The sequence below is a fragment of the Ochotona curzoniae genome, unplaced genomic scaffold (genome assembly GCF_017591425.1).
Source record: "Ochotona curzoniae isolate NIBS_2020 unplaced genomic scaffold, NIBS_Ocur_1.0 scaffold_2476, whole genome shotgun sequence".
Lineage (NCBI taxonomy): Eukaryota > Metazoa > Chordata > Mammalia > Lagomorpha > Ochotonidae > Ochotona > Ochotona curzoniae.
In genome coordinates this window covers 20,064,674-20,091,015 of record NW_024467095.1, presented here as the reverse complement: position 1 = coordinate 20,091,015, position 26,342 = coordinate 20,064,674, and the positions used below count along the sequence as shown (strand labels likewise).

The 26,342-nt window shown below is 56.4% G+C and overlaps 2 protein-coding genes across 4 annotated transcripts; both read right to left on the bottom strand.

Annotated features, from left to right (window-relative positions):
• Positions 1–2,627: 2,627 nt before the first annotated feature.
• On the bottom strand, positions 2,628–12,831 carry ASB10 (ankyrin repeat and SOCS box containing 10). 3 transcript variants are annotated; one of them, XM_041002368.1, is made up of 5 exons: positions 12,690–12,831; positions 11,747–12,014; positions 7,711–8,230; positions 3,058–3,171; positions 2,628–2,816 (listed from the first exon to the last, which is right to left on the bottom strand). In XM_041002368.1, exons 1-5 carry the CDS (start codon positions 12,817–12,819, stop codon positions 2,631–2,633), a joined length of 1,218 nt encoding a protein of 405 aa, XP_040858302.1. In that variant the 5' UTR covers positions 12,820–12,831; the 3' UTR covers positions 2,628–2,630. The 3 variants fall into 3 exon arrangements, with proteins under 3 accessions (XP_040858302.1, XP_040858300.1, XP_040858301.1); XM_041002366.1 differs by lacking the exon at positions 12,690–12,831 and adding an exon at positions 12,122–12,437 and having other exon boundaries at positions 2,631–2,816; XM_041002367.1 differs by lacking the exons at positions 3,058–3,171; positions 12,690–12,831 and adding an exon at positions 12,122–12,437 and having other exon boundaries at positions 2,631–2,816.
• Positions 12,832–14,580: 1,749 nt separating this feature from the next.
• IQCA1L (IQ motif containing with AAA domain 1 like) lies at positions 14,581–26,116 on the bottom strand. Its single transcript, XM_041002556.1, has 19 exons — positions 26,106–26,116; positions 25,249–25,576; positions 24,464–24,583; positions 23,873–24,058; positions 22,567–22,638; positions 20,934–21,139; positions 20,271–20,355; positions 19,687–19,806; positions 19,514–19,589; positions 19,070–19,176; positions 18,408–18,491; positions 18,263–18,321; positions 17,535–17,617; positions 17,295–17,402; positions 16,503–16,702; positions 16,034–16,120; positions 15,657–15,834; positions 15,167–15,405; positions 14,581–14,688 (listed from the first exon to the last, which is right to left on the bottom strand). The coding sequence occupies exons 1-19, from the start codon at positions 26,114–26,116 to the stop codon at positions 14,581–14,583; spliced, it is 2,457 nt and encodes an 818-aa protein (XP_040858490.1).
• Positions 26,117–26,342: the final 226 nt, after the last annotated feature.

The following is a 26,342-nucleotide window of genomic DNA, read 5'->3' as shown; positions in this document are numbered from 1 at the left end:
CTACCCCAGCCACGTGTTGGCAGTGAAAATCTGGGCAAATAGAGATTCTAAGGTGGACTATGTCAACCAGTGGATTCTGGAGAGATTTCATCATGCTTGGAGTGGTGATATTGGCAGCAATTCGGAACTGTTGAACTCTCAAAACCACTTGAGCAGGACCCTCGGAGCATGCCCCATGTCAGGGACCCTGGAATGGGTGTGAGGCTGGGTGGGCTTCTCCCTTTATCTCCCCCTTCACCCCAGATACAGAAGAAAAAGAGAGAGAGAGAGAATGTGGAAACAAAAGTCTTACCCACTTTCCTGTAGCCCTTGACCCTTTGTGCCCTAATCAGCTATCTAAATATTATCAAAATAAAAAAGAAAAGATCCTGGTCCTGGCTGGGACCCTCTTTCCCCGCCCTCTTGCTTTACCACTGATGCAGAAACTTGAGCCCGAAAAGGACAGGTGACTGACACTGCCTTGAGAGGGAAAGGCAGAATTAAGACTAGAAGTTCCAGGGCCCAGAGCGATAATGCAGTGGTTAAGGTCCTCGCCTTGAACGCGCGGGGATCCCATATGGGCGCTGGTTCTAATCCCAGCAGCTCCACTTCCCATCCAGCTCCCTGCTTGTGACCTGGGAAAGCAGTTGAGGACGGCCCAGAGCCTTGGGACTCTGCATCCATGTGGGAGACCTGGAAAAGAAGTTCCTGGCTCCTGGCTTCGGATCGGTGTAGCGCCGGCCATTGTGGTCACTTGGGGAGCGAACCATCAGATGGGAGATCTTCCTCTCTGTCTCTCCTCCTCTCTGTACATAAAAACAAATACATCTTAAAAAAAAAAAAAAAAGACTAGAAGGTCCTGTGACTTGGCTCAGAATTCTCCATGCTAAAGTTAGTGATGAGTTGTCGAAGTGGGAGTGGGCAGCTGCTATGGCACAGCGCATTAAGCCACTGCTTGCAATGCCTGTGTCCCACATCGGGGCACCAGTTCAAGGACCAATGCTCCACTTCCCATCCAGCCTCCTGCTAATTGACCTGGGAAGGCAGCAGCAGGTACCTGTGGCTAGGGGACCCAGAGGCTACTCCTGACTTCTGGCTTCTGCAGGGCCCAGCCTCACTGTTGGGAGCATTCAGGGAGCGAGACAGAGAACAGAAATTTGTTATTCCTAAATAAATAAATAAATCTGTTACTCCTAAAACATAATTTATTGTTGAATAAATAAAAATCATTTTTTGTATTGGAAATGCAGATTTACAGAGAGAAGAAGGTAGATCTTCTATGTGCTGGTTCACTCCCCAAGAGGCCACAATGACTGGAACTGAGCTGATCCAAAGCCAGGAGCCGGGAGCTTCTTCCGGGTCTCCCACGCGGGTGCGGGGTCCCAAGACTTTGAGCCGTCCTCTACTGCGTTTCCAGGCCACAGCAGGGAGCTGGGTGGGAAGTGGGGCTGGCAGGATTAGAACCGGAGCCCATATGGGATGCTGGCACTTGCAGATAGAGGATTAGCCATTGCATCAGCCACGTAGCATTTTTTTTTTTTTTTTGAAAGTGGCAACAAGAACCAGGTGTGAAGCCGGGTCCCCGACACCTGGTGTCAGACAGTAGGTAGACTCCATGCTGAACCTGGACCCTGCCCTCCCCGCAAGTCCCCGTCCCTCCTCCAAGGCACCCCCTCCCGGTGGCCTTTCTGTCTCCTCCCACCCTCCAGGCTTCCCTTACTGACAAGCCCCTTTTTGCACAGTGGCTGTCTCACTTTACCTATCCCTTTTTAAAAGAGTTATTTATTATTTGAAGGTCAGAGTTACAGAAAGAAAATGAGACAGGGAGAGAGATCTTCCATCTGCTGGTTCATGCCCCAAATGGCCACAACGGCCACGCCCCTGGGCCAGCCTCTGCTGCTCTCCCAGACACACTAGTAGCAAGCTGGATCAGAAGTGGAACTACCAAGATTTGAATGGGCACCCACATGGGAGGCCAGCGCCGCAGGCAGAGGTTAACATGAAACACGACCACGCGAATGACTTTTTAAAAAGATTTATTTGAAAGAGTCACAGAAAGAGAGAGAGAGAGTTGAGGGAGATTGAGGGAGAGAGAGAGCCTTTGATCCATTGGCTCACTCTCCAGGTGGTGGCCGCTAAAGGGAGAGGATGAGGCAGCCGGCACCCACGAGCTGGCAGGAAGACCTGTCAGTCAGCCCGCCCTGACTTCCCTACCAACCTGCAGGCGAGCCTGCTACAGACAGCACTGAACATCAGATTTTAATGCACATACAATTTGCTCAGGCTTGAGGGGACTTCAGGGGAGCCCCAAGGGGAGTGTGTCCTTTCCCGCAAGTCCTCACTGTCTCAGCAAATGTCACTTGGCTTGCCACAGTCTGCCCACCTCTCTGGGATTGGAATCATAGCCCAGACACCTGCCCTGCCCATGGAGATGATGGGGCCACCTGAGCTGAGCCGGTGCACAGGGTACCGCTTGCAGCCTTGGGCACGCACTCCCCAAGGGCACACGTGGAAGGAGACCTGTGGCTACGGAGAAGTCTGGTGGTCAGCAGGGGGCTGGATGGGACCTGGGGCCGCTCCACTTCCGCCCGTCTCTCCTCCCCACCGCCTGTCCCCAGATGTTGTGACCGTGGCCAGCCCCCTTGGCTCACCTAGTAGAGCACGTCCTCGAAGTCGAGCTGCAGGTAACGGAGCAGGCGGGGTGGCAGGGGGAGGCGGGGCAGGGCCTGGGGCAGGCGCTCTGCCAGGTGAGCGCGCAGGGCGCAGCGGCACAGGTGCTGCAGTGCGCGGGGCTGCCTCACCAAAGCGAAGAGGGAGGAGTAGAAGCGCTGGTGCTTCTGCAAGCAGAATGCGGGGCTCTGTCAGGGGCAGCTACCGGCAGATGACACCCACTCCTCCTGATGGGCCCCTGGGGTGTCTATAAGGAACCTCCTGGAAGCAGCAAATCCTACAGGTGCTCCCTCCACAAGGCCTCTGTTTCTGGGACGTGAGGGAGTCTCCGGCAGGGGTTGGGAAGGCTGGGAGAGGCTGACGGTCCCTTGGGGCCAGGCTGAGCGGCTGCCCAGCCTGGGGTCTGACCTGCAGAGTTTCGGGGGGTACCAGGCCCGCGGTCTCCTCCGGAAGCTGCACGACGCTGTAGGTGTTCATGAGGACCTCAATGGTTCGCGGGGACGTGCACCAGCGCTCCAGCACCTGCAGGGGGCAGACACGAGTCAGGCCCCTCACCTCAGCACTAGGACAACTGTCGGGGTTGCCTTTCGTCCTAATGCTTGCTACCTGGAATGGGACATTATCTGGAAATAGCGTCTTTGCGTCTTTGCGCTTCTAATCAGGTTACAATGATGCCATTAAGCTAGGCCCTAATCCAATCTGACTGGTGTCCCTGTGAGAAGGGAAGTGGGGATGACAAAGCAGGCATTGGAGGAATATGTCTGCAACCAAGGAATGCCAAGGACTTTGGGCAACCAGAACCTAGAAGACGGGCAGGGACAGAATCCTGTCAGGGCCTCCAGCAGGGACGAACCTGCCCAGCCCTGGACTTGACGCTTCAGCCTCGGTAACAGGGAGTGCAGCCATCCCAGGACCCCCAGGGCAACCATTTCCGTCATGCATCACTAAGATGATTTCCACCTAAGAACGCTTGCATCTTGTCCCCATACAGTATGAGCTGGTGCCCTCAATTTGCAAACCAGTGAAACTGATCATGGAAAAGATGCCATCCCTTGCTCTGGCTGCAGTTTGGCAATCCCAGGCTGACGGTCACTGCATGCCCTTAACTGCTCCAGCATCCTGTCTGGGCTGGGTTTTCTGCTAAACACAAAGGGGCCCTAGACTGCTGGTTGGAGATGAAAAAAAGCAGGATAAACATTTGGTGTAGAGGTTAACAAAGCGCTTTAGAGGCCCACAGCCAAGGGCTGGCTCATGTCCCGGCTCCACTTCCAACCCAGCTTCCTGCTCCTGCACACCATGGGAAGCCATTCCAGTGCCATCCACAGGGCAGATCCAGGCTGAGTTCCTGGCTTCTGGCTTCAACCTGACCCAGTCCCAGATACTGTGGGAGCAGTTGGGGGTGGAAGCTCTCTCTCTCTCTCCCTTCAAATAAGTAAAAACATTGTTTTGAAGAAAGCTCAACTACTGGATGGAAAAGAACGCCCAATTTGGAGAAGGGGGCTTGGGCTCTGAGGACAGCAGGAATTCCAGAGCCGGGAGAACATGCAAGAAGGACAAGCAAGCAGAAACCTGATGGGGTCTTCCACACCGGCACTGGGGGGTTCATCCGTGAAGAGACAAGATCCTCACCACCTGGAAGCTCCCGCTTCAAAGTGAAGACATAACCTGTACATCACAAATCGCTTATGGATCAGCACTGAGGGAGGGTGCTGGCCTGTGTGGACAGCGTGGATGGCTTGGCAGAGGGAGAGGACCACCCACACAGCCAGCAGGGAAGGCAGCCACAAGCCAGACGCATGCAGGTATCATGCTGCCTTGGTGCCTGCCCTGGGTCCCTGAGCGCTCCTTCATGCTTTGTTCACGCCGTATCCCGATGGACCTCAAGCTGCAGGCCGTCACCATAAAGCCTGCGTAAAACCTGCTAACGGCTATCTTTCAGGCTGAATTCCCACACTTAACCTGCGCGTACCCCCTACACACACACACACACACCCGCATGTCACACCAGGGTTCTCAGACTCCTGGCTCCAGGCTCCCTCTGCCTGACAGTCTGGGCATGCAGGTGTGCTGTGGGAGTGGCTGGAAGGCCAGGCTTTGCCCAGGGCAAAGGACCTCTGGGGCAAACATTTTACACAGCCCCACCCTTGGCTTCCTGCCCTATCCCTGGGCTATGTGACCAAAACAGCCACAGTGCTGTGTGTCTGGGACAGGCCTCGACCTCACTCATTACAGATAGGAGAAAACAGCCACAGGCTCTCCTGTTCCACCTGCTACTCCTCCACGTCTCCAGGCTGGCCCTGCCCTTCCTGATGCCATGTGGACCCTGCCTCCACATTCTACTCCACGGCCCATCCTGCCAGGAATGCCAGCGCCCTCCTCCTTTTCTAAGATTTATTATTATTATTCCATTATTTATTATCCCATCTGCTAGTTCATTCCCAAATGGTCAGAGCTGGGGGATGGCTCAAAGCCAGGAGCCTGGAGCCTTGTCCAGGTCCCCTATGTGGTTCAGGAGCCCAAGGACTCAGGCTATTCTCTGCTTCTTTTCCAAGTACATTCACAGGGAGCTGGATCCAGCTCCCACATGGGATACTGGCACTGCAGGTGGAGGCTTAGCCTTCTACACCACGGAGCAGGCCCCTCCCTCCTTCCAAGCCCTGCCTCCTCCAGGAAGCCTGTGCAGTGACTGAAACCTGTGTTTCTCTCTCCATGTCTAACAACTGACCTTCTATGGAGAAAGTACCTAATTGCACAGCAAGTGTTGTCGCAAGCCTCCTTATTTTTTAAATACTTATTTATCTTTATTAGCAAGAGTTGCAGAAAGAGAAGGAGAGACAGAGCAAGAGAGAAATCTTTCCTTCCCTGGTTTACTTCCCAAATGGCTGCAACACTCAAAGCTGAGCCAATCTGAAGCTGGGAGCCAGGAACTTCTGGGTCTCCCATGAGGATACAGGGCCTAAGGACTTGGGCCATCCTCCGCTGCTTTCCGCAGGGAGCTGGGTGGGAAGTGGGGCAGCCGGGATTAGAACCGGCGCCCATATGGGATCCTGATGTCATGGGTGGAGGATTAACCAATGGAACCAACATGCCTGCCCTTTATAACCTTATTTAACATTAGAATGTATACCACTAGCTACCAAACACCAAGCACCAGCTGTGGGTTAGACCAAGCCCTAGCCTAGACCTATCTTGTGTTAACTTTCTTTCTTACACTAACTCTATAAACCAGGTGCATTGCTATCGCTGTGCTTGAGGCACGGAAAAACACAGAGGTCACGTGATAGCCCTGGAGTCTGTGCTGTCAGTCACCACGGGCCACACAGGTGTTTTGGGGGGCACGGAAGGACCCCAGGTTAAGGAGACACTTGACAGCACAGGTCTAACCAGTACATCTTCCTGTCTGCATCTTGCTCCTCAGCTTCCCATCCCCGTAGGGTGGAGGCTGCATCACCCGTTAGGAACTTGAGCTTCAACAAATTTCAGTAACTCCCACCATCAGCCTGGACGCCAGGCTCTGGGGGCAGGAGTTGGCAGCGGTTAGGGCTCTGCCGGGACACCTGCTTCCATTGGTCAGGCTGCTTGGTTCAAGTCCCTGTGCCGCTTCCTGTCTGGCTTCCTGCTGCTGTGTTTCCTGGGAGTCAGTGGTGATGTTTCAAGCCTTGGTGGTCCCTGCCACCCACATGGGAGACCCAGACTGAATTCCACACTTCAAGTTCAGCCTAGCTCAGCCTTGGTATTGTAGGCATTTGGGGAGTGAACCAATGGACAGAAGGTTTTTGTTCGTCTGGCTTTCTTTCAAATAAATTGAAAATAAATAATAATTCTTTAAAACCTGGACCCACATCTCCCAAGAGCCGAATCTGATACAGTGAGCCCCGGAGATCGGCTGGGGTGGCACGTCCCTGAGGGATTGCTGCAGCAAGGACAGGAACCCTGGCCAAGCCAGAGGAATCAACGGGACCCTTTGGTCTGCTTGCCTGCTTGGTCCCCAAGACAGGCTAACGTGCTACGCAGGGTGGGGGGCAGCCCAGTGGGGGCCAGGAGACCCCTTTAGCTGAGCCTCGCCCTCCTCCCACCTCACCGGGTGTGGAAATCATTAGCTGTCAGAGCCGCCATCAGATTACGGGGAATTGCTCGTCTCCTAATTATCTGGTGTTAATAGGAGATTAATTAGTGTTAATTGTTGATTTTCTTGTATTTTCCCAAAGGGGAGACCAATCTGCCGAACTCTCGGGCTGTTTAATTATTTGGTCTTGCTTAGGAATCCAGACAGATGCTTCTGTGTGTGTGTGTGAGCGAAGGGGTGAGGCAGGGACAGCAGGGTTGGGCCCTGGGGCAGGGAGAAAACCTTCCCTACAGTGGGATGTGTAGGGAGCTGCCCACAGCTCACACCAGCCTTCCCAAGCTGCTCCCAGGCTGCTGGCTCCTGCAGAGCTGACCCAGCAGGGGCCCGTGCCCCTGCCATGGCGTCAATAGCTCTGATTGCCAAGGGAGCCCACTCCAGGGAGACTCATGTCAACTGAGGTTATAAGTATAAAACGAGCAATGGGCATTTGGGAGTCCAGAGGCTCGGGGACGTTGCCCAAATGTGTGCTGCTAAGCTAAGCCCTTAGAAGGTGGAACCCTTGAGGCCGTTGGTGGATGCTCAGGAGATCTTGGTGGGAGGACTGGGGGGCACTTGCTCCCTCCTGGCTAAGCCTTCCCTGTGCCCCAGGGCATCTCTGCCTGATGGATGCCTCTGCTGGTCACTGCCCCCATGAAGACCCTAACGTGGCCTGCTAGTCACCACAGCCCGACACCTTCTGTCTGTTCCCAGCTTTTTAAATCTGGCCCTCTGCTGTCTGCCCATCTCTAACGCACATACATGCAAGTATACACGTGTGCACCCACACAGATACTTCCTGCTGCTAGGTACCCCACGTGGGCTCTGATCACTGCTTGAAAGAGGCACTAGGCTATGTGCCCAAGGGCTCCGGCAGCCTTCCCAAGCCAGCTGCACACAAGCCTCAGCTCCCTGCACCCTCACCATCGCGCCTCTCTCGTTGCCTTCAGCCTTCGTACCTTGGGGAGGGCCCCTGGCCAGACTCGGACAGCGCCGTGGTTGAGCAGAGCCTGCACCACCCGCTCGGGGCTCTGGGCCAGGGCTGCAGGTGGGCCCTGCAGAGCGCAATGCAGGGCTGTGTGTCCTCCGTAGTCCATAGCGTTAGCGCTGACCCCGTGGGACAGCAGCAGCTCCACCACAGCTGCGTGGCCACGGCGACAGGCTAGGTGCAGGGGCCGCTGCTTGTCCTGGTCGGCGGCGTCAGCATCCGCTCCAGCTGACAGCAGCAAACGGCACAGCTGGAGGCAGCAGGTGCTGGTGACCTCTGCATCAGCAGGGGACCGGCAGCGGGCGTCGCAGGCTGCCAGGAGCGGGGTCCAGCCTTCAGCGTTGCGGGCATCCGGGCACGCCCCCCGTCTCAAAAGCAGGTCGGCCATCTCCACGCGGCCGAGCCGGGCAGCCACGTGTAGAGGGGTCTCATCTTCCTCCTCAGACCGACCATCCACTCTTGCCCCAAACTTGAGGAGCAGCTCCGCGCACCTGGTACAGGAGACAGTGATGGACCAGAGTCCTGGCTTCCACAGGTGTGAGCAGAGCGCGCTCCCTGGAGGTGCCTGTCTCTGTCCTCGTCTCTCTGGGGGACCCTGGCCATTGCAACGACATTCTGCGGGACTCACAGGGGCCTTTTCTAAGTCCCTGCTTTCTGTAAGAAGGGCCCCCTTGTTCCTCCGTGGGAGCAAGTCGCACACGGTTAGAACAGGTGCCCCTGAAGGGCTGTGACAGATCAACTAGGATCAACGGGGGTGCAGGGTCATCCTCTACTGCTTTCCCAGGCCACAAGCAGGGAGCTGGATGGGAAGTAGAGCAGTTGGGATTAGAACCGGCGCCCATATGGACTCGCGGTGCGTTCAAGCTGATGACTTTAACCATTATGTTATTGTTCTGGGCCCGGGCACCAGTTCTAATCCCAGTGGCCCCGCTTCCCAACCAGTTTTCCTGCTTGTGGCCTGGGAGAGCAGTGGGGAGTGGCCGAAAGCCTTGGGACCCTGTATCTGCTTGGGAGATCCAGAAGAGGCTCTGGACTCCTGGCTTTGGATTGGCTCAGTTCTGACTGTTGTGACCACTTGGGGAGAATCAACAGATGGAAGATCTGCCTCCCTGTCTCCTTCTCTCTGTATATCTGTCTTTCCAATAATAAATAAATAAATCTTAAAAAAAAAAAAAAAAAGAGAGAGAGAGAGCTGGGGTTGGACCAGGCCAAAACCAGGAACCAGAAACTTAACCCATGACTTTCTATGAGTCTAGAAGCAGCCCAACCATGGGGCCACACAGCCCACAGCCCACAGAGCCATCATCTGCCACTTCCCAGGGAACACAGTGTCAGGATGCTGGGACCTGGATCCAGCCCCTCCCATACTATATACAGATGTCCCAAGCTGTAAAAGAGTTATCTCATTTTCATATATTTATTATATGATTATATCATTATGTTATACTTAATTATATATCAATTATATGATTAATATATTTTATTAGCTATGAATTGCATATTATTTATATATTTATATAAATCTTTAGCAAGCGATTTAGTTAATTCATTTGGAAGAGTGATGGAGCAGGAAAGACAGGAAGAGATCTTGCATTCACTGGTCCTCTTCCCAAATGGCCACAGTGGGGCTGGGCAGGCCGAAGCCTGGAGCCAGGAAACTCATCTGGGCCTCCCCAGGGTGGCAGGGCTCCAAGCACGTGGGCCATCCTGCACTACCTTCCGGAGCATCCTTGTGGCTCTGGATGGGAAGGGGAGTGGCTGAGGCTTAGTTAGCACTCTGACGTGGGGTCCAGCGTCATAGGCACCAAAATGTCCTCTCATATATTATTAACATTAATGTTACCACTTTCATAGATATTTGTACATCCATATTCAGAGGAATCTTCTTTAAAAGATTTAGTTATTTTTATTGGAAAGGCAGATATACAGAGAGAAGGAGAGACAGAGAGGAAGATTTTCTGTCTGCTGATTCACTCCCCAAGTGGCCACAATGACTAGAACTGAGCTGATCCAAAGCCAGGAGCCAGGAGCCTCTTCCGGGTCTCCCACACAGGTGCAGGGTCCCAAGGCCTTGGGCCATCCTTGACTGTTTTCCCAGGCCACAAGCAGGGAGCTGGATGGGAAGTGGGGAGGCTGGGATTAGAATTGGTGCCCGTGTGGAATCCCAGCTCATGCAAGGCAAGGACTTTAGCCAGTAGGCTACTGCGCCAGGCCCTCAGAGGAATCCTATTTATAATAGCCAAGGTGGTAGCCACCCAAGTGTTCGTGGGTGAATCATGATAGCAACACACGGCGGACACAGCCTGTAGACGTCGGCCCAGGCGCGGCCTGAATGGAGTCTAAGGACATTCTACTCAGCCCAAGAAGCCAGTAGCCAAAGGACAAGCACTGCAGGTTCCACTTGTTTGATGCACCTGCGGTAGTCATATTCACAGTGACTGGGGCTGATACGGTGGCATAGTGCGTAAAGCTGCCACCTGTGATGCCAGCAACCCATGTGGGCACCAGTTCAAGTACCAGCTGCTCCACTCCCAATCCAGCTCCCTGCTAATGCCTAGGAAACTAATGGAAAATGACTCAATTTTTTTTTTGGTCCTTCCCACTCACATGGGAAGCCCAGATGGAACCCCGGGACCCCCGGTTCCTGGCTTCAGCTTGGCTCAGCCCCGGGGGGTTGTGGCCATCGGGTTAGTAAACCAGAGGATGAAAGAAGTCCCTCCCACTCACCCCGTTCTCTCTCTCTCCCTCTCTAACTCTGACTTTCAAATGAATAAATAAAAATGTTGTGGGCTGGAAAAGCAGTAGAGGATGCCGGGAGCCTCGGGGAGCTAATGTTTAATGGATGGTTTCAATTTTCAAGAGGAACAGAGTTCTGAAGATAGAGCGTGTGATGTTTGTGCCCTGGTGGGAGGAGCTTACCCAGTGCTGCCGAACTGAGTATGCTTACAGGTGGTAAAGATGGTTAAGTTTTATGCTGTGGTTATTTCACTGTCATTTGATACGTTAATTTAATTTGTTCACTTTGATAGCGATACTGGAAAAGTTTTAAATTACTACTATGGTTTGAATACAGCGCTAAAGTCCAAGTCAGAAATCTAATAACTAGGGGGATGTTTGCCAAGGCAATTAAGATGCTGCACCCCACCTCAGACAACCTGAGTCCCAGTCCCAGCCCTGTTCCCCTTGCAGGCTTCCTGCTAACACACCCAGCAAGGCAGCAGGTCCCTGCCACTCCTGTGACAGACCCGCAGAGTTCCTGGCGCTTAGCTCTGGGGCCCAGCTCTCGAGGGCATGTGGGGTGAGACCAGCGGATGGAAACTCTCTGCCATTTTCCCTGTGACTTCTTGAATTTCAAATAAATCAAGTGATTTTTTTTTTAAAAGGAATCTAATAATCCCATAGGGATGTGTTACAGGTTGACAGCTGTTGGAGGTGCTGTCCCTAGGGGTAGTTTGGTTAGAGGAGGTTTCTGCCTGTGGCCCGGTGATAGCACCAGTGGTTTTCAGGAAGGAAAGGAGAGACTGACAGAACATACTTGTTCTGTCTCACCACGTGGTTCCCTGGCTGGGTCCCACTGCAGCCTGAGGTTCCTACTGAGTACTGAGGCCTTCCCACACTCTGGAACTGGGCTGAGTCTGCGCTGTACACTGCCCAGCATCGGGTACCCTGCTACAGCAGCAGCGAACAGGCAATCCCGTATGTAACTTTCATGAAACGTCTACCGGACCACTCAACTACACACCTTCAACTACAAGGCAGCCAAGTGCCTGGGACTCTCTGGAGCTGATCATGCTAAGTAAGAAATGGCAGGTGGTCCATGAACAGGGAGCCCAAGAAATAATCACTGGACAACCTGGGAAGCAGAACAGTGAAGCCCAGTGTGCAGCCATGGCACCTGCCCCTGCACCGTGCCACAGAGGCTCCGGGACCCTGACATGCCCCACCCTCCCTGAGAAGGGCTCCCAGCGTTCTCTAAGAGCAGAACCAGTCCCGGGCTGGTAACTCACTCCACGGTGCCAGCACCCTGGCAGAGATGCAAGGGGCGCTTCCCGTCCTGGTCCGGGATATTGGGGTCAGCACCTGCCACCAGCAACACGTGCACGCAGGCAGTGTGGCCAGCGGCGCAGGCTTCGTGCAGGGCCGTGCGGCCCCCGGGGGCGCTGTCCGGCTTTGCTCGGCGCCTGAGTAGCAGCTTCAGCACTTCTGTGTGCCCTCGACTGGCGGCCACGTGCAGCGGTGTGGTCAGCTCCTCCTCGTAGGTCAGGGACCAGAGTCCTAGGGAGAGAGGGACAGAGCGGTCTCGGCGGGGTGGCGGGAGTTGTGGGACCTTCCCGCTGTTCAGTACCCCCCACAACCTGCCCCCCGGGGCCCCTGGCCCGTACTCAGAGCGCGGATGTTGAAGCGGAAGTCTCTCCATCGCTCTGGGTCGCTGGTGTCAAAGATGGAGTCGGGAGCCAGGCCCGCGCTGGAGTCGGCCAGGATACTGGAGACAGAGCCCACGTCCCCAGCCAGCAGTGCCTGCCAGAAGGCAAGGGCAGGTCCCGAAGCCGTGCGGGTGACAATGGGGGTCAGGCCAGACTCGGGCTGCTCCTCCGACCCTGTGCGGGGCGAATCTACCAGCCTAGCACACAGGGGGTGTCCGTCGCCTGGGGGCTCTCCCTGCCCCCCGCATTCTTCCGGGGACCAGCTCCTGGGCATGCAGGGAAGAGTGCGGCGGGAGCAGGACGACAACAGTGACAGACGCAGGCACAGGTCTATGGCCGACCTGGCCAGGAAGTGCTGGGGGAGCTATTCTTGGCTCCTCCGCATGACTGCACTCCTGGGCCAAGTTGAAGGCTGGCGGGTAAGTGGCGGGGTGGGGGAGAAACAGCCAGGAGCTTCGCCTTTCCCTCCAGCTCAGCGGCCATCAGCCCAGCCCCCTGGTCGCAGGCCTCCCTCTCTGCCCCTCACCCCTGTAGCAGCTGCTCCAGCGAGGTTCCGCAGCCCGGCTCTCCAGCAACAGGTCGGCTGTGCTGCAGGGAGGGAACAGGTCTTGCAGCCTTGCCAGGTCCCCCAAGTAGAGGGCATTCTGGAGAGCCATGTCCCGGCAGAGGAGCGGGCAGGCAGGGGGTGAGGGGAGACCCCCCAGCAGATGCGCCGGGCGGGGAGGCAAGTCCCCTCCCCTAGGCATGGCTAGTTTCTGGAAGAGAAACAGGAAGCTGCTGGTGGCCCAGGGCAGCAGGCGGGCACTGGGTGCGGAGTCAGGTGCACCCAGTGTGGGAGGGGCAGGCAGCACAGGCTATCAGCCATAAATAGCCCAGGCTGTGCCAGCCACCAGGGTGGGGGTGGGGGACCCGAGTGACAGGTGGAGCTCTCCAACCTCAAGCTCCACCCCAGGCCTCCAGGGTTGGAAAGCCCCACCTCTCAAGCATCCTGTCCCACCAGCCCAGGCTACCTCCCAGCGATGAGGAAAGCAGAGCTCAGAGAAGGAGGCCGTCTCCAAGTCCGACTGGAGTCTGGGATCTGCATCTTCTCCATCATCTACTTCACCAAACCAGCCTCCAGCTGCCTGGGTGTCCTGTGACTGTCCCCTGCCCTGCCATGCATTATTAACCTTGTACCCTCCTACTCCCCGGCCCAAGCGAGGGGTCCACAGTACTGACAAGCATTAGGGACCACCTATGCTGTGTCAGACAGGGTTCTGAGGGTAACAGCCTTCTGTGGAAACAGATTCAGCCTGTAGAGAGAAACAGAGACCCCCATGGCCACCCCAGGAGATGACCCCCATGCTCACCCCAGGAGATGACCCTCATGCCCACCCCAGGAGCTGACCCCCATGCCCACCCCAGGAGCTGACCCCCATGCCCACCCCAGGAGATGACCCCCATGCCCACCCTAGGAGCTGACCCCCATGCCCACCCAGGAGCTGACCCCCCATGCCCACCCAGATTTATCATCTCCAGCAAGAAGTACAGAATCAATGGACTTGCCATCCCTGGAGCAGGAGGGTCCACTCCACTGACCCCAGGCAGGCTATGGGTGAGAAGACAGTGCTGGGCTGGGGTCAGGTGCATGGTGAAGGTGGAGTGTTGGCAGGAAAGGGGCAAGAGTCACTGAGGTGGCACTGGGTCTGTCTCAGCCCTGGCCCTGCCCTGAAAGTCCCTTCTTTTATCCACACTCTTAAAAAAAAACAAAAAAATTAATTTTTATTTATCTGAAAAGCAAGGTGACAGAGAGGGAGGGAGGAACAGGGACACACAGACACAGAAAGACCATCCTCCAGTTCACTCCCCAAATGGGCCCGAGTCAGGAGCCTGGAACTCCACTCAGGTTTCCCACATGGATGGCGCAGACCCAGACACTTGGGCCATCACTCACTGCTCTCCCAGATGCATCAGCAGGGAGATGGATCAATAGGAGAGCAGCCAGAAGCGTAACCCTCTGTACCATGGTGCTAACCCTTATACCTCCTCCACCCCTCGCTTCCCTGCCTCCCCCAACACCTGGGTGATTGAAGGAGTAGGGGCCCTACATGCAAGGAAGCTGTTCCTGGGCCTCCTACAGTCTTCTTTCTTCCTGCTCTCCTCCCGTAAGTACCCCAAGGAGCAAGGAGGAAGAGAACTGGGCAGCCGGGACAGGAAAGCCATAGGCGATAAGGACCTGGTGGCAGAGGCTGGGATTGGGATCTGGGAGTGCAGGAGAGGTGGTGAGGGAGGAGTGGGCTGCAGTTGAAGGGAGCAGAGAGGGGTGGAGAGGCGCAGTGATGGATAGACATGAGAGCTCGGCCCAGAGCCATCGGGCATTTATGCCTCTCTCTGCCCCTGGGTTTCTTTACCCCTGGTACCCCATGCCTGAAGGGGTGTCACTTCCTTTTCTTCTTCTCCTTGGCCACCCGGGCGTCCTCAGCCTCCATCTGCTCTTTGTTGAGTTTCATATTCTTCCTGCCCAGTGGAGTCTTGAAGTACCATTCCTGGGGGTAGGGCAGGTGCCCCCTCACCCTCGGCTCTGCCTCCTTGACTTCACCCCTTTTCTTTGATGGGTGGCGTGGGTCTAGTTAGAGCCAAGGTACCACTTGCTCCCCATGGCTGAATTCTCCAGCCCTCCCCCACCCGCGCTGCACTCCTACAGCCCCTGTTTCCTGGGGTCTCCCAAGGCCACTTGGGCCCGCCTCCTTGGAAATGGGCACTGCCTTAGGGATTGGGAGGTAGGGGCAGCAGCTGCCAGCACCAGCCAGGGCTGCTTAACACACAAGGGGGTTCCTGTGGGGCATCTGCCTCCAACAGGACAGGAGACGCTGCTCCCAATTCTTTGCAAGTCCCTGTTCCCTAACTGGACTTGCTCTCATCCAACCAGCTTCTCTGCCCATCTAGGAGGGTAGCGTGCAGGGACACAGCAAGTGCTCCCGAAGGCTGGCTCCTCGCTGGCACTGTTGACCCCGGGGACCGCACCTTCAGGGTCTCCTCCTCCTCCTTGTACACGGGGTCCATCTTCGCCAGGTGGCCCAGGAACTCTGAGGCCACAAGGGGCCGCTTGGCCAGCTGCAGGAGCCGCCGCTCATTCAGCACCCACTGGATGGCTTGGAGAATGTTGGCGGGCGTGTAGCCATCGGACACCTTGGCCAGGGCACTGATGTCCAGGCTTTGGGTCACCCGGACTCCCTGGGCCTCTATCATACGCTTCCAGAGCACTGTGGTGCAGGGCAGACAACAAAGGGAAGTGGGTAGCTCCTATTCCCCGTTCTTCCCACGAAAGAAATGGGTTCAGGAGCTGTGCATAACATCCTGTTTTAAACCAAGGAAGTCAGGATGCTGAGCACAGGCTACATGGCCCTTCTGGCGACTGGGGGTGTGGGGTGGGAAAGAGGGGTGGATGAGGGGGAAGGCAGTGGTCCCTGGACGCCCCCTTCCCGCTGGCCTATGCCCCCTGCCTTGGGCTCACCAAAGCGAGAAGCATAGTCAGGCCGTGGGATGAAGAGGATGCGCTCGTACACCCGGCATAGCCCCTTGAGGTCGGCCAGTTGTGGCCTGCTGGTTGTCCCTATCAGCATCACACGGTCGCCAGGGGCCAGCAGGCGCACGGCCTTGGTGAGGTCTTTCTTTATTCGCTTGGGGTCCAACTGTGCCGGGGAGGTTGTGGGGATGAGGATCAGGCTCCCCCAACCTCATTCCTTGCTCCCCAGCTCAGAGCATAACCCCGAGGGAAGTGTGCAGGAGGTCAGCAGCTTGACAGGTACAGGGGGCTGGAGCATGCCCAAGCCTGCTGGCCTCACCCCAGTGCCTGCCAACCGGCTGTGTTTCCTGTCCATGGTGCCTCACCTTCCTGTCTTCTTTAGGGACCTTCTTATAGAAATTCTTCTCAGCATCTCCGATCCAAATTACTGAGGGCTGCAGGAGCCGGGCCACCTGGGAGGGGTGGGCAGCAAGCAGCATTCAGGGTTGGGCGTGTCCCTGGGACAGGGCAAGTCTGCCCTGTGTCAGGGTGAGCCTGAGTAAGTGACTGGCCTTGGGGCCCCAGGTTCCATGCCCTGCGACCTGCCCACCCCACCTCCCAGGCCTTTGCACTTGCACACAATATCTCAGCATGAACCAGGTGTCCCTGCTGCTGATGTGGGCACAGCGTGGCCTACGTCCTACCTCCCCCCACGTTCCCCACTGTAGGGGCCTTCGAGAGGAGTCCCTGGTTAGGACAGGGGCTCGTAGGGACACCTCCTGGAACTTTCAGTGACACAAAAGCGGTAAATGGACGAGTCCTTGGGCACACATAAGAGGCCTGGGAGTGCCAGACCTTGAAGACCATATGCACAATCATCTGGATTCCGTTCTTGGTGGTGCTTTTGCCCTGCAGATTGTTGGGCGAGAGGTCAAACAGGTTGGCTCCAGTTTCTGTGCACACGGCCTTGACCAGCATCTTCTTCCCCATGCCGGAGGGGCCCACCAGTAGGAGGGACCGGATGAGGGGGGCCATGGAGTGAATGTCCTGAGATCCTGAGAAGGAAGGCCAGAGGCAGGCGATAGGCCAGGAGCTGGGGCGGGCTCAGGGCAAGGACCAAGGACTGGGGGAGGTGAGAAGGCTGAAGTTGTGGTCACGGTTGTAACACTTTCTACCAGCATCTGAGAAGCTCCCATGGGCCCGAAGCCCAGAGAGGCAGCTGAGGGGACTTTGGGTGGCTTAGCCATTTTACAAGGAGGAGTTTGTTAAGAGGGAGTGGGACTTATCCATCGCCTCCACCGCCTCGCCTGGCCTGGGCTGGTGTGCCATGAAGTGGTGTGTGACAGATGGCTTCAGCAACATCTCCAGGCTGGGATTCTGAAGGGGTGTAGGGCTAGTCTTCTGAGCAAGCCCTTGGCCCTGAGTAAGGGCTGCGCTCTGGAGCCCTCTGCAGTGGCACAACCCACGTTTTTGGTTGTGGCTCCAGCAGGGCCTGGAGCAGGCAGAAGGACTCCAACCCAGACCTGGGAGTGGAGGCCCTGATGGATCTGTGTGCTCAGCTAGCTACCCTTCCTCCCCAACCCCTGCAAGTCCCCAGCGAGGCCACTGGCCTGGTGCTGGCCTGTCACCCTCCCCCAGGTCTCTCACCCAGCCGGAGGACCGCGTAGAGGGCTATGTTCTGTCGTATGTCAAACAGGGAGGGCATGGGTAACTTTTTCGCCAAGTTCAGCATGGACCCAAGGTAGAGGCAGTCACCTGAGGGGACAGGGGCCACCTGGTGAGGATGGCTGGAAGAAGAGGACTGCCTCACTGTAGGGGTGGGGGTGGGGGGTGGGGGAGGGAAGCCTGGCCTGGCTCCGGGGTGGTAGGGGGCAGGGGAGGGCTCACCAATATAATCTTTTAAGGCCACTTTCTCACACTTCTTGATGAGGCCCAAAATGACAAGCTCTTCATACAGTGAATCCAGGGACCTGACAGAGGATGTGGCTCCAGGACATTAGGGAACAGGAGATGGAGACAGGGCAGGGGCAGAATGAGTGGGCTCTGCCCTGTGCAAGTATCAGTAAGGCCACTAGACGGTGGACACCTGGTCCACTTTCCCAGGAAGCAGGGCCCCCACAGTGGGTATTGTGAGAGGCAAGAGGTAGGGGTACAGGTGGTGCCCTCTGCAGGTGCCCACCTCTGCCCACTGCCTCCCAGCTCCTCCCTCAGGAGCTGGGCATTAGGGCTGAGCAGGACCTTCTTCTTAAAATCCAAGTTAACAATGTTAAGTGGGAGGAAAGTGTTCAAGCAGACATTAGTGAACTTGGTACCACCCTCATTGGATACTCCAGAGTGGCATCTAATTAACCTAATTATGGGAAAGCCTGGAGGGAGGGTCTTGGAGGAGGGTTGCAATCCTTTCCATGACCAACTTCACTTATTCTGCACCAACCCTCTGCTTTACTTCACCCTTGTTGCTGTCTCGTAAGCTTGGAGAGGTGGGCACTTGATGAACAAGGCTAGGGCACCAGAGGTGACTTCCCAGGAGCAGCAGCACCAGGACCAGGTGTCCTGGTGTTAGACCAGGGCCCTCCCTACCACACAGGGCTTGGTGGCCACAGAGGGTCCTCTACCTGTCTGAGGTCAGATCTTTCTCTTTCTTCTTCTTCCCAACTTTCTTCCCAGACTTTTTCTGATTGGAAATAAGCATAGAGATGATTGTCCTCTGTTTGTCTCCCTGACTGCACCCCCGTGCCCAGTCTTGGCCCTTCATCATGCCTTTGGAGCCTTCATAGGCCTCTCTTCCTCCTTGTCCACAGCCAGACGCAGGTTCCTCAGCTCCTGGCGCATCAGCTCATCCACCTGAGGGAGACAGCAGGGAGTGTGGGGCAAGAGAGCCAGAGAGCAGGGCCATGCCAAGTCTGGAGAAGGCAGCGGGACAACCCTCAAGGCCTTCCCACAGGTGCTCTGGCCTGCGCCTGTTCACACCCAGTCCTCCTTCCTATGCTGCACCCCCTGAGCCTGGCCCTCGGTGGTCAGCAGTGTGGGAGCAGCCCCCAAGCTGAAATCCAAGCCTGAGTCTCTGGGGCCCAGATGAGCTAGGTCATCTTTCAAGTGCAGGTCTCTCTCTGTGGGATAGGAAAACAAGCTCCTGCCTCAAGAGCTGCTGTTTCCTGAAGCACAGGCCCTGGGCTGGAATTAAGAGTTTGGGAAAATGGGGTGTGAATGCCTAACCTGATGCCAGTTCAGAGCCCCTCACGTGTCCTTCCCATGCCCACTACATCCCAGGCACCTTGGGGGAGAAAGAGGACATACTGGGGGGCACATGGCATGTGGTGGAGCTGGGCTGGGAAGGCAGGGGTCCACAGGTGAGGTGCTGGGCCTGGATGGGGACACGGTGGACAGCAGTGGCCTGGGGTGCCCTGGCCCAGCACTCACACCTGTATACGGATCTCCAGCTCCACTTCCTTTCTCTTCTCCTCCCGGAGGGTCTCAGAGTCAAAACTTTGGTTGGGGTACAAGCCATCCTTCCGGTTCTTCCACAGACCTGATTGCAGAACATTGTGGCGGCGTGTGAAGGTGGGAGTCTGGTCACCCCCACACATATGCACACTCACAAACAGGCATGCACGCGAGGTCCAGGAAGCTGACCTTGACTGGTCCTGCTGTCTCTACCTGGCCACCCAGCACTACCTCTCCTCACTCAATAGACAAGGCTTGAACTCAGAACTGAGGCCCAGAGAACTCAACCCTGACCCAAGCAATCACACCCCTCTGCCCACACTCCTCTACCCCAGTCTGCATTCCAGACGCCCCTTTGCCTCACGCTAAAGGACCCCAAATTCCCCCCAAGACCGGCACACTCCCCTCCAGCCTTTTTTTACTTATGTACTCCTCGTGTCCAGCATTGATCATGGGTACAAATTTGGACGGTGACACTTTCAACATGGTTTCCACTTCCTGGAATACAAATGTCCTTTGACCTTGACTTCATCCCCTGAACCAGCCATGCTGCCTCCCCACCTGTATGGTCCATGCATACCAAGGAATGTCTTACCCCCTTCCTGGCCTTGTCCTCCTTCCCTTTCTTCTCTTTTTTCTCCATCTCATCTTTCTTCGTCTTCTCTGGCTCCTTTTTTTTGCTCTCCTTGTCCTGTGTCTCCAGTTCCATTCTCACCTGGGACCAACAACAAAAGGTATCTGAGAAGGCCAAGGAGATTTTATAGAAGCAAGGGAATACAGGGCTCAATGCTGGGAGTGGATTAAGAATTCCCAAGGCCTAGGGCACCTGATGAGGGCATGAAGATGCAGCGTGTGCAAGCTACCCTGGGATCTGGGAAGGGAATGGCTCTAGGGAAGGTGCTCAGACAAGAGCCACTGCTTGCTCCTAGCCCATGGGGATCTGGGAAGTCTCACCAGACATGCTGTCTTGCCCAGGCCGTGGGCACCTTCTCCAGCCCCAAGCATTCCTGCTCACCTTCCCTGTGCAATCTTTTTAGCTACTGTATTTCCTCTGACCACATCTGCCTGGTTGAGACTGACCCTTCTTCACACCACTGGCCCTGCCAGCTTATATTTACTACTCTGCTACTCCTGGCTCTGCTTGCCATAGATAACCTCCTATCTCCACCTCCAAGATACCTGTTCTGGAGTCTTGTCTGCAAAGATCAGGTAGGATCCACCGGAAACCTCATCTGGATAATCAGGAAACCGACCTGTAAGGGCACTAAGTGGATATCAGATGTGTGAGAGATAGATGAGCACTTGGTTAGATAGAGGGGCAATTGGATGGCTGGTTGGCTAGCTGAGCAAATGGTTGGGAAGATGGGTGGGTGGCCATATGGATGGATGGATGGATGGATGGATGGATGGATGGATGGATGGATGGATGGAAGGATGGAAGCAGTGGTGGAAGAGTGAATGGATAGATGGATATCTGGATAGAAGCTTGGATGATGGATGGGTAGAAGGGTGGAGACAAAGAAAGAGGGAGATACAGAATGGGTTCAGGGCTCAGGGTTATAGAATGGAAAGATTGCTTAAGGGGCATTCATGGCCTCTCTTGCCGTCTTATCCTGGCATGTTCTCTCCTTTAGGGAAGCAGGAAGTCAGAGGTGGAGATGGTCTCATATATTGGGGCCCAAGGTTAAAATCAAGAGGGTTAGCAAGGTGTTGAGGCTGGGAGGAGATGAAGCAGAAGACAGAACTGGCTTGGAAGAGGATAGGGTGGGAAAGGCCTCCGGGGCTGGGGGTAAGCAGGGAAGCAGGGACTGGGGTTGGGCCGGTTATGCCAAGAGCACTGACTGGCACTCAATAAACCATTGCCGAATCTGCTCCTTCATTTTCTCCTTTATGTCAGGCCCCTCTGTCTCCGCGAGGGTCTCGTGGGCCTTCGCCAAGGCCTGCTGGAACTCTTCCTCCTTCTCCATCTGCCGGAGCCTCCGGACATCCCCCCCCGAGGAGGCCTTGGACAGGATGCTTAAGTGCTCCTCCTGATTGGGCGAGGGAAGCTGAGAGGAGAAAAGAGAGACTGAGGCGGGTGAGGGGGGGTGGGGGGGCAGCACCCAGCCTTGGGTGCACATACCTGCCCCTGCTCGCCACCCAACACACCCACACACTCAACCCACACGGAACAACAGGCATGCCTGCATCAGGAGAAATTGTGTTTGGAGCTGAGGTTCGTCTGCGTAAATTACTGTGATAATGAGTTTGCTAGATGCATCCAGCCCACTCCCCCCTGCTCGGCCTCCCCTGCGAGCCTCTGGCCCAGCCCCCATGCGCAGCCCCGCCCGCGGCGGCCGAGTTGGCAGCCGCTCTCGCAGCCACTTTCCCGCCTCATTGGCTCCCAAATGTATTTTAAATATCACTCTGTGCAGAGACAATTACTGAAAACGCTGAGCTCACACTGTTGATGGCCTGGACGGCCGGGCTCATTCCTCACCCGCCCCTCTCCTAGCTCCCCCTGCCACCAGCCACCTAGGCCTGAGTCCTGCCTCCTTCTGGCTGCTTTGCCCCCTGGGGCTGCAGCTCTGTAGGCCCCCCAACAAGTCTCTCACTTCATCTCCCCACAGTAGCCACCAGTCCCTGCCTCCTTCTGCAGCTTGCAGTGCCCCGTGGCACCAACGCAGCTGGCCAAGACACCTCAGCACCAAGCTGTGTGCCGCAGACCCCGGTGGGCTCCAATCCTGCTGGTCCCCAGGGGCCCAGGCTTTTTTTTCACCTCTTTCTATCAGCCAGACTTTCCCCACCCCATGGAATCTGTCCAGGGAAAAGACCCTGTCTCTAGACATGACCTTCACCCCTGCTGTGCCTTGCCTTCCTTCATCAGCAGAGATGAGAGGGGCCAGAGAGCAGAGGGCAGCTGACCTTGGGCAGCAGCACCTGCTTCCTGTGTCTGTGCACACCGGGTCCAGGGACCACTCAGCATGCACACTCACTCACACATTGCACATGACACACACTCAGCGTTCTTCCCTGCTTGGGGGGAGAAGACAGGGGACACCCACAGCCAATGACCTTTAAAGGCCTGGTTTGAGAGCTACTCCCACCATCCCCCTCAAGCTCTGCGGGCTGCCCATGGTCATGCTCAGAGGCTGCAGATGTGGGAGCCTCAGAGGGCCTTGCGGCCTCCTCTACGGGACACCCCCCACCCCCATGGCATCTCCTTCCAGCCATGACAGGAAAGTAGGGTCTGGATGCTCCGTGCCTTCGCCCCTCCCCAGCCTGCAGAAGAGGGAGCAGTCACCGTGAAAGAGTGTTGTCTGTGGTGTCCCCACTTCCCACTGCTCTCTCCCCCCAGGATCTCCTACTCCACCTGCTGGAGTGTGGGGCGAGAAGAGGTTGGGGGGTGGGGGCAAGGGGAGAGGGAGAAGCACGGGGAATGAAGACCCTGGCCAGCCATGTGCCCTGCCCGCCATGGTGGCCAGGCTGTACTCACCATGCCAATGAATTCCATCTCCTTGCGCCGGTCCTGCCGGGTGCGCCTCCTCTGCATGTAGCCCTTCCACATCTGGGAGACACATGGGATACGAAGGTTCTCTAGGCTGTGTGTCCACAGGCATCAGGCTCATGGAGCAGCAGCCGCTGCTGTCAGGGTGAGAGGGAGGGCCTCTCTCTGGCACGTGTACATTCAGAGTGGGTCCTGGTAAGGACCCAAGCCACCTGGATCAAGGTCTCCCAGACATTCCCTCTTTCACCGCATCCCCAGCCCAAATCAGTCTGTGGTAGCACAGATTGGAGCTGCATCACCACTTCTTCCAGGAAGTATTCTGTACTCCTTGCCCAAGCATTTGGTCCATCTTCCACTGCTCTCCTAGGCCACTAGCAGGGAGCTGGAATGGAAATGGAGCCACCAGGACTTGAACCAGTGCCATTTGGGATGCTGGCACCACAGGCAGAGGTTTAACGTGATACACCATGGCTCCGGCCCCTAACATTGCATTCTTGCTTCTTTTTAAGATTTATTTTAAATTTCTATTGGAAAGTCAGATATACACAGAGGAGGAGAGACAGAGAGAACAGAGAGAAGATTTTTCCATCTGCTGATTCATTCTCCAAGAGGTCACAACAGCCAGAGCTGAGCCAATCTGAAGCCAGGAACCTGGAGCCTCTTCCAGGTCGCCCACGCAGGTGCAGGATCCCAAGGCCCTGCGCCGTTCTTGACTGCCTTTCCAGGCCACGAGCAGGGAGCTGGATGGGAAGTGGGACTTCTGGGATTAGAACCGGTGCCCATATGGGATCCCAGAATGTCCAAGACAAGGACTTTAGCCACTGAGCTACTGTGCCAAGCCCTAATACTGCATTCTTGACCCAATGAAACTGAGGTCAGAGCCAGACCATGACCTCTCCTGGGTCAGGAAGCCAGCAGTGCACAACTGGACTAGCGTGTTTTGCTCCAGGTCACCCACCACCTTCAGTCCCAAGAACAACATCTATTGGTTCACTGCCCAGAGCCTACAACTACCAGACTGGATCAGGACAAAATTGGGAGCCAGGGCCTCAACCTAGGCCTCCCACGTGGGTGGTGGGAACTCCAGCATGTGAGCCATCACCTGCTACCTGCCAGGGCACACATTAGCAGGAAGTGGGATTGGACACAAAGCCAGGCATTCCAACACGGGACACAGATTCCCAAGTGGTAGCCTCATGCGTCCCATGCCAATCCTGGGGCTCTGGTGTGCAACCAAGTTATGGGCTGACAGAATCCAGGCACCACCACTCCTGTGTGCCCCTGCTGAGCGTACCTTCTGTATGATGACAGCTGACTGGTCCTGTGTGAACTTGTGCCGTCCGTCCTCTCGACTTTTGCGGTCCCGCTCTTCCTCTCTCCGAATCTCTCGCATGAAAGTGGCCCTGAGGCGCCCTTGCCTGGCCCGCTCAGCGCACTGCACCAGGATGATGGCTTCTGTCCGATGCATCACTGGAATGTTCTGGCCAGCAGGAGCCACAGAACAGAACAGGAAGGCAGGAGACAAAACTTGCAGCTGGGAGAAGCAGCCCCAGTAAGATGTTCCCCCTAGGGCACAGGGGGCCCAAGGCCTCTCTGGCCTTGCAGTGACAGGAGCATCAGAGCAGTGTTTTCAAGGAGGCCAGGGGTAGCCCAGGAGTGCCCTGAGGAGGGCACAGGGCAAGGGGGAAGGTCGATGTGTCCCTGACCAGGGACCCAAGCACTCGGTCCATCTTTCATTGCTCTCCTAGGCCACTAGCAGGGAGCTAGATTGGAAATGGAGCTACCAGGACTTGAACCAGTATCATACGGAGTGCTGACACCACAGGCAGAGACTTAACTTGTTATGCCATGGCTCTGGCATAAGTCAGCTTAGAGCCCCTCTCACCTCCTCCAAAACCACAGGCTGTATTCGGGACAGGATCTCAGCTAGAATCACCCCTCGCTCTTTCATGGCAGTGTTCTGCTCCAGCTGGAAGTATTTGGGGATGGGGACTTCCAGGTCTGCCTTTGGGGCAACAAGAGGAATGAAGGATCAAACATCAAATACCCAGTGCACCTGGCTGACCCTATGCTGTAGTCCACTGCCCACCTGCTCGCTCCGGGATGCTGTTTACCTGCACCCTGGAAGTCCAGTGTGGGGGACTCCAAGGCCATGGGTCAGGCCCACCCCCAGCACCAGCACAGCTACCCTTCTTTGGCCCTGCCCCCCGCCCCCTGCATGGCCAAGCTGAGTTCAAGAGGGGACAGGGGCTCCAAACCAGGCTGCACATCAGAATCCACCGGGAAGCTCTTAAATGCAGATCCCTTAGACCCTTCTTTAGACTAGGAAATCTTTGCACCCCTCCCCACCCCCGCTGCCCCCACCAAATCTTTACACTTCGTTTGGGGGCCTGTCTGGCACACGCAGCACACTGAACCCTGGCTTGGGGCAGGTGAAGCGCAGGTGTGTGTGTCTGGCGTGCAGCTGAGACTGCATTTCCAGCCAGTTCCCAGATGGGTTGGAGGTTGATGGCTCAGGAACCACACCTGCAGGATCCTCTTGCAGTAGCACCCCTGCCCTTTCTCTGCTCTGTCTCCCAGCTGCTTCTCTCGGAGGGCCAAACACCACCTGCTGGTTTACCCCACCCTCTTTCCTTGTAGGAGAAGGTGGGGAGGCGGGCGCGCACCCACCGGGGTGAACTTGAGGTCCTGCAGTACGCGGTCCAGGCAGTGCGTCTCGGACAGGTCGGCGCGCACCAGCTCCTCCTTGAGCTCCAGCACGCGGCCCGCCACGCCGTCCAGCAGGCGCCGCAGCAGCCGCCGCTTCTGCGGCTGCACCATCTGGTCATACACAGTGTCGAACCGGCGCAGCAGCCCCAGGTAGTGCAGGTAAAGAGAAGAGATCTTGTGCTGGAAGGACTGCCGGTCCCGGTCCGGTACAGGTTCTAGCAGGGGCTGCTCGCGATCCAGCAGCTCTTGCAGGGCCACGTGGGAGGACTCCCATAGGCGTTGATAAGCACTGGAGGGAAGGCAGCCCGCTGCGAGCTCAGAGCCTCTGGGCATGCGGACAACAGGTGCGAAGGAGGCCCACCCCGCTCAGCCTGTGGGGTGACTTTGGTGGCCCAGCAGGCGGGACGTTCCTCCGTGGCACCAGAGTAGACTTGAATAAAGTGAAGGGGTCTTAGGGAGAAATGAGCTTAGAAGAGGCCTAAAATGGGGTCCTACTGATGGATTAGCAAGGAGAGGAAGGACATGAGCCCTTAGGGAGATGGGAGGAGGGCAATCTGGAGTTTGGGGCTCCAGGGGGAGCCACAGTGGGGTGATGGGTGAATATGCAGAAGGGTCCATGGCCCAGAGCAGAGTCCAGGGGGCATCTGAAGAACAAATGTTGCGCACAGGTTGGACCACCAGGGAGCCCGGTGGTTTTTTGGGACCTGGCAGCCGCAGGCTGGCCCAGCACCGCCCGCTCCCCAGGCTTCCACGGCAAGGTGGGACAGTTTACTTCTCACCTCCCCAGCCATGGGACCGCACTTGGGTCCCTCACTCACCCCTCAGACATGGCAGTCTTTCCGCACACTGTCCCTCTGTGAGCTGACAGTGGAACCCCCAGGGGCCCTGAGGTTCCACCCTGACCCCACCCTCCAGAACCAGGGGGCAGAACAGCCTGGTTTGAAGGGTTCTGACCCATTGTGCCAATGTTCCAAGGCTGAGGAGAGGAGGCTGGAGGGAGCAGGATTGAGGACACTTGGCCAGGAGGACGTCCTGGAGGTGGCATGGTGGCTGCC

Excerpts from the sequence above, each read along its gene's own strand:
- IQCA1L (XM_041002556.1), bottom strand. Across the intron at positions 24,059-24,463 it reads AGCCTGTGGTTTTGGAGGAG|AACATTCCAGTGATGCATCG; the intron begins GTGAGAGGGGCT and ends CCTGCTGGCCAG. Across the intron at positions 17,403-17,534 it reads GGCCTTAAAAGATTATATTG|GTGACTGCCTCTACCTTGGG; the intron begins GTGAGCCCTCCC and ends CTGTCCCCTCAG.
- ASB10 (XM_041002366.1), bottom strand. The coding sequence starts at position 12,437 with ATGCCCAGGAGCTGGTCCCCGGAAGAATGCGGGGGGCAGGGAGAGCCC. Across the intron at positions 3,172-7,710 it reads GGCCAGGGGCCCTCCCCAAG|GTGCTGGAGCGCTGGTGCAC; the intron begins GTACGAAGGCTG and ends TGCCCCCTGCAG. Across the intron at positions 2,817-3,057 it reads TACCCCCCGAAACTCTGCAG|AAGCACCAGCGCTTCTACTC; the intron begins GTCAGACCCCAG and ends TTCTGCTTGCAG.